Source organism: Oncorhynchus gorbuscha, linkage group LG01 (assembly GCF_021184085.1).
Source record: "Oncorhynchus gorbuscha isolate QuinsamMale2020 ecotype Even-year linkage group LG01, OgorEven_v1.0, whole genome shotgun sequence".
Taxonomy (NCBI): Eukaryota; Metazoa; Chordata; class Actinopteri; order Salmoniformes; family Salmonidae; genus Oncorhynchus; species Oncorhynchus gorbuscha.
The window spans coordinates 77,047,945-77,060,185 of record NC_060173.1 but is presented as its reverse complement, the minus strand read 5'-3'; the positions used below and the strand labels follow the sequence as shown (position 1 = coordinate 77,060,185).

At 46.3% G+C, this 12,241-nt stretch overlaps 1 protein-coding gene across 5 annotated transcripts in view; it reads right to left on the bottom strand.

Moving 5' to 3' along the window:
• The window catches only part of LOC124042573 (sodium-driven chloride bicarbonate exchanger-like), a 58,289-nt gene that overhangs the window by 31,649 nt on the left and 14,399 nt on the right, over positions 1–12,241 (bottom strand). For 3 of the 5 annotated variants that reach the window (XR_006840185.1, XM_046360701.1, XM_046360703.1), the window contains exon 1: positions 7,661–8,023. The exons of 1 other annotated variant lie outside the window; for it this stretch is intronic. Coding sequence is in view for 3 of the 4 variants with exons in the window: in XM_046360701.1 (XP_046216657.1) it covers positions 7,661–7,717 (57 nt within the window). In the remaining variant the exon portion in view is untranslated. Of the gene's footprint in view, positions 1–7,660; positions 8,024–12,241 lie in introns of those variants that run through there. One more of the 5 variants, XM_046360704.1, reaches the window with a different exon arrangement.

Below are 12,241 nucleotides of genomic sequence, written 5' to 3'. Positions count from 1 at the left end.
GGGCATCATGACATGGATATCACACAACATTTTTCCACAGGTAGTTGTTACGAGCCGTTGCGAGTGAACGGAAGCCAATTGAACAAGTTATGCTATATTCTTCAAACACAGTTAGTGCGCCATGTTCATACCAAGCATAAGAAATGTGAAACATTGACAAAGTCGGTATGTTGTACATCTGTGTGCACTAAGAATGACAGAATCAGCTTTGTTTGGATGGGTTCTCTAACATAGTCAGAAACTGACAAATTAAATCTACTTAGTAACCAAAAGAAGTGAAAACATTTTTAAATTACTAAAAGCTTCTAAAGTGTAAACCAAATGAAGTGCGTGAAAACCATGCTGGATGTGGCAAAAATGCTAAATGAAACTTTGAAGACAGCTTGCTTTGATTCTTCAGGCAGACCTGTCATGGTCCTTCTGTAGCTCAGTTACATTTACATTTACATTTAAGTCATTTAGCAGACGCTCTTATCCAGAGCGACTTACAAATTGGTGCATTCACCTTATGACATCCAGTGGAACAACCACTTTACAATAGTGCATCTAAGTATTTTAAGGGGGGTGAGAAGGATTACTTTATCCTATCCTAGGTATTCCTTAAAGAGGTGGGGTTTCAGGTGTCTCCGGAAGGTGGTGATTGACTCCGCTGTCCTGGCGTCGTGAGGGAGTTTGTTCCACCATTGGGGAGCCAGAGCAGCGAACAGTTTTGACTGAGCTGAGCGGGAACTGTACTTCCTCAGTGGTAGGGAGGCGAGCAGGCCAGAGGTGGATGAACGCAGTGCCCTTATTTGGGTGTAGGGCCTGATCAGAGCCTGGAGGTACTGAGGTGCCGTTCCCCTCACAGCTCCGTAGGCAAGCACCATGGTCTTGTAGCGGATGCGAGCTTCAACTGGAAGCCAGTGGAGAGAGCGGAGGAGCGGGGTGACGTGAGAGAACTTGGGAAGGTTGAACACTAGATGGGCTGCGGCGTTCTGGATGAGTTGTAGGGGTTTAATGGCACAGGCAGGGAGCCCAGCCAACAGCGAGTTGCAGTAATCCAGACGGGAGATGACAAGTGCCTGGATTAGGACCTGCGCCGCTTCCTGTGTGAGGCAGGGTCGTACTCTGCGGATGTTGTAGAGCATGAACCTACAGGAACGGGCCACCGCCTTGATGTTAGTTGAGAACGACAGTTTGTTGTCCAGGATCACGCCAAGGTTCTTAGCGCTCTGGGAGGAGGACACAATGGAGTTGTCAACCGTGATGGCGAGATCATGGAACGGGCAGTCCTTCCCCGGGAGGAAGAGCAGCTCCGTCTTGCCGAAGTTCAGCTTGAGGTGGTGATCCGTCATCCACACTGATATGTCTGCCAGACATGCAGAGATGCGATTCGCCACCTGGTTATCAGAAGGGGGAAAGGAGAAGATTAATTGTGTGTCGTCTGCATAGCAATGATAGGAGAGACCATGTGAGGTTATGACAGAGCCAAGTGACTTGGTGTATAGCGAGAATAGGAGAGGGCCTAGAACAGAGCCCTGGGGGACACCAGTGGTGAGAGCGCGTGGTGAGGAGACAGATTCTCGCCACGCCACCTGGTAGGAGCGACCTGTCAGGTAGGACGCAATCCAAGCGTGGGCCGCGCCGGAGATGCCCAACTCGGAGAGGGTGGAGAGGAGGATCTGATGGTTCACAGTATCGAAGGCAGCCGATAGGTCTAGAAGGATGAGAGCAGAGGAGAGAGAGTTAGCTTTAGCGGTGCGGAGCGCCTCCGTGATACAGAGAAGAGCAGTCTCAGTTGAATGACTAGTCTTGAAACCTGACTGATTTGGATCAAGAAGGTCATTCTGAGAGAGATAGCGGGAGAGCTGACCAAGGACGGCACGTTCAAGAGTTTTGGAGAGAAAAGAAAGAAGGGATACTGGTCTGTAGTTGTTGACATCGGAGGGATCGAGTGTAGGTTTTTTCAGAAGGGGTGCAACTCTCGCTCTCTTGAAGACGGAAGGGACGTAGCCAGCGGTCAGGGATAAGTTGATGAGCGAGGTGAGGTAAGGGAGAAGGTCTCCGGAAATGGTCTGGAGAAGAGAGGAGGGGATAGGGTCGAGCGGGCAGGTTGTTGGGCGGCCGGCCGTCACAAGACGCGAGATTTCATCTGGAGAGAGAGGGGAGAAAGAGGTCAGAGCACAGGGTAGGGCAGTGTGAGCAGAACCAGCGGTGTTGTTTGACTTAGCAAACGAGGATCGGATGTCGTCGATCTTCTTTTCAAAATGGTTGACGAAGTCATCTGCAGAGAGGGAGGAGGGGGGGGAGGGGGAGGAGGATTCAGGAGGGAGGAGAATGTGGAAAAGAGCTTCCTAGGGTTAGAGGCAGATGCTTGGAATTTAGAGTGGTAGAAAGTGGCTTTAGCAGCAGAGACAGAGGAGGAAAATGTAGAGAGGAGGGAGTGAAAGGATGCCAGGTCCGCAGGGAGGCGAGTTTTCCTCCATTTCCGCTCGGCCTTCCGGAGCCCTGTTCTGTGAGCTCGCATTGAGTCGTCAAGCCACGGAGCGGGAGGGGAGGACCGAGCCGGCCTGGAAGATAGGGGACATAGAGAGTCAAAGGATGCAGAAAGGGAGGAGAGGAGGGTTGAGGAGGCAGAATCAGGAGATAGGTTGAAGAAGGTTTGAGCAGAGGGAAGAGATGATAGGATGGAAGAGGAGAGAGTAGCGGGGGAGAGAGAGCGAAGGTTGGGACGGCGCGATACCATCCGAGTAGGGGCAGTGTGGGAAGTGTTGGATGAGAGCGAGAGGGAAAAGGATACAAGGTAGTGGTCGGAGACTTGGAGGGGAGTTGCAATGAGGTTAGTGGAAGAACAGCATCTAGTAAAGATGAGGTCGAGCGTATTGCCTGCCTTGTGAGTAGGGGGAAGGTGAGAGGGTGAGGTCAAAAGAGGAGAGGAGTGGAAAGAAGGAGGCAGAGAGGAATGAGTCAAAGGTAGACGTGGGGAGGTTAAAGTCGCCCAGAACTGTGAGAGGTGAGCCGTCCTCAGGAAAGGAGCTTATCAAGGCATCAAGCTCATTGATGAACTCTCCGAGGGGACCTGGAGGGCGATAAATGATAAGGATGTTAAGCTTGAAAGGGCTGGTAACTGTGACAGCATGAAATTCAAAGGAGGCGATAGACAGATGGGTAAGGGGAGAAAGAGAGAATGACCACATGGGAGAGATAAGGATCCCTATGCCACCACCCCGCTGACCAGAAGCTCTCGGGGTGTGCGAGAACACGTGGGCGGACGAAGAGAGAGCAGTAGGAGTAGCAGTGTTATCTGTGGTGATCCATGTTTCTGTCAGTGCCAAGAAGTCGAGGGACTGGAGGGAGGCATAGGCTGAGATGAACTCTGCCTTGTTGGCTGCAGATCGGCAGTTCCAGAGGCTACCGGAGACCTGGAACTCCACGTGGGTCGTGCGCGCTGGGACCACCAGATTAGGGTGGCAGCGGCCACGCGGTGTGGGAGCGTTTGTATGGTCTGTGCAGAGAGGAGAGAACAGGGATAGACAGACACATAGTTGACAGGCTACAGAAGAGGCTACGCTAATGCAAGGAGATTGGAATGACAAGTGGACTACACGTCTCGAATGTTCAGAAAGTTAAGCTTACGTAGCAAGAATCTTATTGACTAAAATTATTAAAAATGATACAGTACTGCTGAAGTAGGCTAGCTGGCAGTGGCTGCGTTGTTGACTTTGTAGGCTAGCTGACAGTGGCTGCGTTGTTGACACTACACTAATCAAGTCGTTCCGTTGAGTGTAGTAGTTTCTACAGTGCTGCTATTCGGGGCTAGCTGGCTAGCTAGCAGTGTTGATTACGTTACGTTGCGTTAAAAGAACGACAATAGCTGGCTAGCTAACCTAGAAAATCGCTCTAGACTACACAATTATCTTTGATACACAGACGGCTATGTAGCTAGCTATGTAGCTAGCTACGATCAAACAAATCAAACCGTTGTGCTGTAATGAAATGAAATGAAAAATGTGATACTACCTGTGGAGCGAAGCGGAATGCGACCGGGTTGTTGAGTGCGGAAGTTCTATTCAGTAGACGTTGGCTAGCTGTTGGCTAGCTAGCAGTGTCTCCTACGTTAAGGACGACAAATAGCTGGCTAGCTAACCTCGGTAAATTAAGATAATCACTCTAAGACTACACGCTCTAAACTACACAATTATCTTGGATACGAAGACAGCAAAGACAACTATGTAGCTAGCTAACACTACACTAATCAAGTCGTTCAGTTGAGTGTAATAGTTTCTACAGTGCTGCTATTCGGTAGACGGTGGACGTTTGCTAGCTGGCTAGCTGCTGGGCAGATAGCAGTGTAGACTACGTTAGGACGACGAAATACGAAGTTGCAATAGAAGTGCTGACTGTTTCACTTTGTTGTCCTCTTTCTTTTCCTTTTTCTTCTGTCCTTCTTTTGTCCTTATTTTGTCTTCCTTTCTTCTGTTAACTAGATATTTTTTGTTGTTATTCTTTGTAAGCTAGCTAGCTTAGCAGTTGGTAGAGCATGGCGCTTGTAACGCCAGGGTAGTGGGTTCGATCCCCGGGACCACCCATACGTAGAATGTATGCACACATGACTGTAAGTCGCTTTGGATAAAAGCGTCTGCTAAATGGTATATATTATTATATTATATTATATATTATGTGTGTAAACAGGTTGTGGGGGGGGGGGGTTCTCGGATTCAGAAAGCATCAAAAACAGAGACAATATATTGCGCACTAGCGACTCCTGTGGCGGGCCTGGTTGCTAGGTGCACAGGGTTTCCTCCGACACATTGGTGCGGCTGGCTTCCGGGTTGGATGCGCGCTGTGTTAAGAAGTAGTGCGGCTTGGTTGGGTTGTGTTTCGGTGGAGGCATGGCTCTCGATCTTCGTCTCTCCCAAGCCAGTGCGGGAGATGTAGCAATGAGACAAGATAGTAACTACTAACAATTGGATACCACAAAATTGGGGAAAAAAGGGGGGGGAAATGTTTAAATAAAAAAAGAATAAAAAACAGAGACAATTAGAGACAAAGTTCAGAGGTCAAAGATCAAGTTTTCGAAAGCATTGATGATATCTCTCCATGGCCGCGTCTCAAATGTCACCCTATTCCCTATTCGGCGTACTACTTTTGACCAACCAGTGCCCATTGGGACGCAACCAATCTATTGTAGAATAATGTACTAATGGTCAGGTCTCATCAAGTGCAGTAAGAGTACATCCAAGCTGTAACTACAGAGCAGCAGCATTTCTGTGTTCGAGCAAACATCTGGACTTGGGAGCATTACATCACACACTACTGTAGTGCTTCAATGACGCAGTAGCACGCTCTGCTATCAGACCTGTCACTCCCACAACACAGACACGAGCATAGAGGTTCATCTACAAATGATATCTACAGTACAACTGAAGTATGGGTGAAGTGTGTTATCATTGATTACATGTGCTGTATAGATCTAGCATTTCTGGTTTGCCTTGGCTCATGTTTCTCTGAAACCTGTCTTGGACATCAAATCAAAATCAAATGAAACGTGATTGGTCGCATACACTTATTTAGCAGATGTTATTGCGGGCGTAGCGAAATACTTGTGTTCCTAGTTCCAACAGAAGCTCTGGCCCTGGACCAGCGCAAGGACATAAGGGCCCATTTGGATGCTGAAGGACACTGCTGTCCTTCCACAGCTGCTGTGGCACATGGGTCAGGCTCCGTGGCCAGGACCCAGGTTGGTAATCTGCATGCTGATACACAGGAGGGATCAAAGTCTGTACAGTGCTTCAGGATTAAAGTGCACCCCGCGCATTTTGCTTAGCGATATATTAACAGAACATTTACATACTTAGTCCTCTTTGTCCCGACTGCACAGTACATTAGCTTCCATTGAAATGTGTTCTCCCTGTATTCAGTTTTGTCTGTGTGCACCCGGAAGTGTTCATGTTTGTCGTGGGTAGCGTTCTACGCTGTCTGTACAATATAGCAGGCCAAGGCGTGTATTGTTGCGCGTGTAAAGTGTTCATGTAGTGTGTTTTAGGAAGCAATGGCTTGTGACCCATTTTAGCCCCAAACTACAACACCTCTCTATGTGGTGTTTCTGGCCAACCTGGTGTGACATCCAACACTACATGTGTGCTTCTACACCTGCATTGCTAGGCTGTTTTGGGGGGTTTTAGGCTGGGTTTCAGTACAGCACATTGAGATATCAGCTGATGTAAGAAGGGCTTTATAAATGCATTTGATTTGATTTGATAGTGACTACATCCAACACCACATCCAACACTCCCAATGAGAATGACCTCGAGCATACAGCAGCAGCATGACATACTGTAGGAATGAATGACAAGAGAGAAAAAAAGATGACCAGAGATCAGCAGGCTACAATACATGAACAACGGTGGTGAAAATAGAAAGGGTGGTGATGTGGAATAGTGTTGGCCTAACTCGCACTGTGGAAGCGCTGTGCACTCAAAGGCAAAAGGCATATTTAAGAGCAGAGGACTGTGCGGGATTAGTGGGGGCAGCCCAAGTGATTTAATTGGATGAGGCAGACATAATTTGGGGTCTGATCCGTGCAGATGGCAATGTTCACTCTGGCAGCAATAGCACCAGCAGCCTCATAATGACAACAACACCGTGCTCAGATGGCCCCGGGGTGAAGTTTCCCATAGGTACAGATCTAGATTCAGCTTCCCTTCCCCCAAGCCTAACCTTAACCATTAGTGGGGGGAGGCTAAACTGACCCAAGATCAGCGTCAACTGCTCAGATGAGCTCAGCTTTGCATAGTACATTATACAAAGAATTTACAGTCCTTCAACCTCCATTCACTTTTCCCGCAACAAAGTTGGCACCTCTATAAGAATCACAAAGGACATCCAAAAACATATCATCCCTACAGGCTCTGTAATACAAAATGGCAAGCAGGAATTAATATGGGTGCACTCATCTCCTCTCCTGTATCCCAAGGATCAATGGCTGACATCAGCAGGACAGGCTATCTCCCACCTCGGCCCCCTGGCTGCCCTCTATCTCCTCCTATCTCTCCCACCTCGGCCCCCTGGCTGCCCTCTATCTTCTCCTATCTCTCCCACCTCGGCCCCCTGGCTGCCCTCTATCTTCTCCTATCTCTCCCACCTCGGCCCCCTGGCTGCCCTCTATCTTCTCCTATCTCTCCCACCTCGGCCCCCTGGCTGCCCTCTATCTTCTCCTATCTCTGAGAGGTGTACTTACTGTACCCTTCGATACAGTGTTCACTCCGATATTAACGTTACACCGTTCAAATAGTATACTTGCACGTGCTTTTACACCTGCATTGTTTGCTGTTTGGGGTTTTAGGCTGGGTTTCTGTACAGCACTTTGAGATATCAGCTGATGTACGAAGGGCTATATAAATAAATTTGATTTGATTTGATTTGATATACTTCGCTGTGTTAACTTTGCCCTGATGTCATTAAAGCACAGGATACTGCAAGCATGATAAAGTGAAGCTGTTTGACACTGAGTTGTACAGATATATCTAAAAGGCTTTTAGCATTAACAGGAAACATCAGCATCACACACACACACACACTTTAACCTTAGATAGCCTTAAGAACATCCTCCCAAACACAGAGCAGAACAGAGAGCAGAGCATAGTCACACCATTACAGAGTAAACAGAGCAAGGTTATACCTTTAAAGAATAAAAACGACTTTTAGGACCCAAGCCTCCAGCAGAATGCATGAACATATCCTTAAGGTGTCCTCTTGTACTTAGGAGTGCTGCTGAGCCGAGGTCAGGAGGCTGATCTGAGCTCCGTAGTACCTGTGTGCCACTGCTGCCTGGACAGGCACACACTCTGCAAGGCAGTCTACCTTCTCACGATGACAGGAACAGCCTTACAAATGCACACTCACTCCCTCTGTTGATTTTAACAACTGAGCAACCATTTATCCACCAATCCTGCATGAGATTACAACAATGACATCACTGGTGTCCAGACTCTTCTTTAAGTGGGAGATAGCTGGTGCTAAGCCATTGTGTTTCCCTCTTTTTGTATGGCTTTCAGAGTAAAGCCCCTGTTGTAGCAGCTTGCCATCGCTGCACCGCTCCGCCTTGACCTGTCAGCCTAGCCACTCTGGCCTGACCTTGTTCTCTCTCTCTCTCTCTCTCTCTCTCTCTCTCTCTCTCTCTCTCTCTCTCTCTCTCTCTCTCTCTCTCTCTCTCTCTCTCTCTCTCTCTCTCTCCTCTCTCTCTCTCTCTCTCTCTCTCTCTCTCTCTCTCTCTCTCTCTCTCTTTCTCCTCTCTCTCTCTCTCTCTCTCTCTCTCTCTCTCTCTCTCTCTCTCTCTCTCTCTCTCTCTCTCTCCCTCTCTCTCTCTCTCTCTGCAGACTGGAGATCAGGTAATCCATGAGGCAATACAAAAGATGGGGAGCTATCACCCCAACGTAGCCAACTAAAACAGTGTAAGTTCATTATTTTAAAGGCCCAGTGCAGTCAAAAACATGTGTTTTATATTTCTACACTATGAGGTTGGAATAATATGATAATGCCTTTTTAGTGTAAGAGCTGTTTGAAAAGACCGCCTGAAATTTGCACCAGTTTTGGTGGGAGGGAGTTGTGTTCCAAACCTCTGCCAATAACAGCAAATGTTCAGTTTCTCTCCTCCCACTCAGACCACTCCCAGACAGCCCTAGCTAAATTCTTGCTTGAGCAATGTCTCTTTGCTAAGAAGCTATTTTTGTTTATTTTTGACCATTTCAATTGAAAAACAATCATAGTAAGCTACTTCATTGTTACCCAGAAATAATTTGATATTGAGATAAAAACAGCTGCGTTGGACCTTTACGTGATGCATTGCCTACCAGTACCATGCATTTACATATTGAACAATGTTCATTTGTGTATCAATGCCAGTTTGAACAAACACAACAATGTCACTGACACTGAGATAATTCAATTGTTTAGCATTGATTTTATGAATCTATTTTAGAGACACATAAGAATGTACTTTGATAGAGAGACCAGTGAACAGAAATAAAATGCTTTTTCAAGCACATAAAAAAAATGCTTCTGAGAACTAACTTAACACACTTCTGTGTCCGGGTGTTGACACCTGAATGAACAGTATTGTCATTATAAGCATTTTTTAGGCTAGCAAGTCCATGGCAGTTCATGAAACATAACAATTACAAAAGCAGAAATGGTAACCTGTGTAGGGCAGAACTTGTGCTGCTCATCAGTATTTTTTATATTTTTTATTTAACCTTCATTTAACTAGGCAAGTGAGTTAAGAACAAATTCTCATTTACAATGACGGTCTACCAAAAGGCAAAAGGCCTCCTGCGGGGACGGGGCCTGGGATTAAAAATACAAATAAATGAAATACAAATATACGACAAAACACACATCACAACAAGAGAGACAACACAACACTACATAAAGAGAGACCTAAAGACAACAAAATAGCAACATGACAACACAGCATAGTAGCAACACAACATGGCAGCAGCACAACGTGGTAGCAGCACAAAACAGGGAACAAACATTATTGGGCACAGACAAACAGCATAAAGGGCAAGAAGGTAGAGACAACAATACATCAGGCAAAGCAGCCACAACTGTCAGTAAGAGTGTCCATGATTGAGTCTTTGAATGAAGAGATGGAGATAAAACTGTCCAGTTTCAGTGTTTGGTTGCAGCTCGTTCCAATAGCTAGCTGCTGCAAACTGAAAAGACAAGCGACCCAGGGATGCGTGTGCTTTGGGGACCTTTAACAGAATGTGACTGGCAGAACGGGTGTTGAAAGAGGGTTTTATAAATAAGCATCAACCAGTGGGTCTTGCGACGGATATACAGAGATGACCAGTTTACAGAAGAGTATAGAGTGCAGTGATGTGTCCTATAACGATATAATCTCTACATAATCTCTAGATAATACACGAGAGCAAAGGCCTCCACATGTCTAGTGGGGCACATTACTGGCATGATACTGTTCTATGCCATATGGTTCATCAATCACATCCGTTTGAGCCCCCAGTACTTCTCAACAGGGTTGAGATGACAGTTATGGTTTTTAGGCCAAAAACTTCTCAGGGGGAAGCCAACATATACAGTGCATTAAGAAAGTGTTCAGACCCTTTGACTTTTTCCACATTTTGTTAAGTTACAGCTTTATTCTAAAATGTATTTTAAAATGTTTTCCCTCATCAATCTACACACAATATTTTTATTTTTATTTTTCACCTTTATTTTACCAGGTAGGCCAGTTGAGAACAATTTCTCCTTTTCAACTGAGACCTGGCCAAGATAAAGCAAAGTAGTGCGACAAAATCAAACACAGAGTTACACATAAACAAACGTACAGTCAATAACACAATAGAAAAATCAATGTACAGTGTGTGCAAACATAGAAGAGTAGGGAGGTCGGCAATAAATAGGCCATAGATGCGAAATACTTACAATTTAGCATTAACACTGGAGTAATGGATGTACAGATGATGATGTGTGCAAGAGGGTAAGTAATAATATGGGGGTGAGGTAGTTGGTTGTGCGATTTACAGATGGGCTGTGTACAGATACAGTAATCGGTAAGCTGCTATGGTAGCTGATACTTAAAGTTAGAGAGGGAGATATAAGACTCCAGCTTCAGTGATTTTTGCAATTTATTCCGGTCATTGGCAGCAGAGAACTGGAAGGCAAGGCAGCCAAAGGAAGTGTTGTCTTTGGGGATGACCAGTGAAATATATCTGCTGGAGCGCATGCTACGGGTGGGTGTTGCTATGGTGACCAGGGAGCAGAGATAAGGCTGGGCATTACCTAGCATAAACTTATAGATGACCTAGAGCCAGTGGGTTTGGCGACAAATATGCAGTGAGGGCCAGCCAACGAGAGTGTACAGGTCGCAGTGGTGGGTAGTATAGGGGCTTTAGTAACAAAACAGATGGCACTGTGATAGACTACATCCAGTTTGTTGAGGAGGGTGTTGGAGGCTATTTTGTAAATAACATCGCCGAAGTCAAGGATCGGTAGGATGGTCAGTTTTACGAGGGTATGAGTGAAGGAGGATTTGTTTGCGAAATAGGAAGCTGATTCTAGATTTCATTTTGGATAGGAGATGCTTAATGTGAGTCTGGAAGGAGAGTTTACAGTCTAACCAGACATGTAGGTATTTGCAGTTGTCCACATATTCTAAGTTGGAGTTTTCCAGAGTAGTGATGCTAGTCGGGCGGGAGGGTGCTGGCAGCAATCGGTTGAAGAGCATGCATTTAGTTTTACTTGCATTTAAAAGCAGTTGGAGGCCTCGGAAGGAGTGTTGTATGGCGTTGAAGCTCGTTTGGAGGTTTTGGTTAGGGTGTCCAAAGAAGGTCCAGATGTATACAGAATGGTGTCGTCTGTGTAGAGGTGGATCAGATAATCACCAGCAGCAAGAGCGACATCATTGATATATACAGAGAAAAGAGTCGGCCCGAGAATTGAACCCTGTGGCACCCCCATAGACTGCAAGAGTTCCGGCCAACAGGCCCTCCCATTTGACACACTGACGGAGAAGTAGTTGGTGAACCAGGCAAGGCAGTCACTTGAGATGCCAAGGCTATTGAGTCTGACGATAAGAGTGCGGTGATTGACAGAGTCGAACGCCTTGGCCAGGTCGATGAAGACTGCTGCACAGTACTGGCTTTCATCAATGACGGTTATGATATCGTTTAGGACCTTGAGCGTGGCTGAGGTGCACCCATGACCAGCTCGGAAACCAGATTGCATAGTGGAGAAGGTACGGTGGGATTAGAAGTGGTCTATGATCTGTTTGTTAACTTGACTTTCAAAGATTTTAGAAAGGCTGGGCAGGATGGATATAGGTCTATGACAGTTTGACTCTAGAGTGTCTCCCCCTTTGAAGAGGGGGATGACCGCGGCAGCTTTCTAATCTTTGGGGATCTCAGACGATATGAAAGAGTGGTTGAATAGGCTAGTAATAGGGGTTGCAACAATTTTGGCAGATCATTTTAGAAAGAGAGGGTCCAGATTGTCTAGCCCAGCTGATTTGTAGGGATCCATATTTTTTAGCTATTTCAGATCAGCTGTCTGGATTTGGGTGAAGGAGAAGCTGGGAGGCTTGGGCAAGTTGCTACAGGGGGTGCTGAGATAATATATAAATAATAATATATGCCATTTAGCAGACACTTTTATCCAAAGCGACTTACAGTCATGTGTGCATACATTCTACGTATGGGTGGTCCCGGGGATTGAACCCACTTCCCTGGCGTTACAAGCG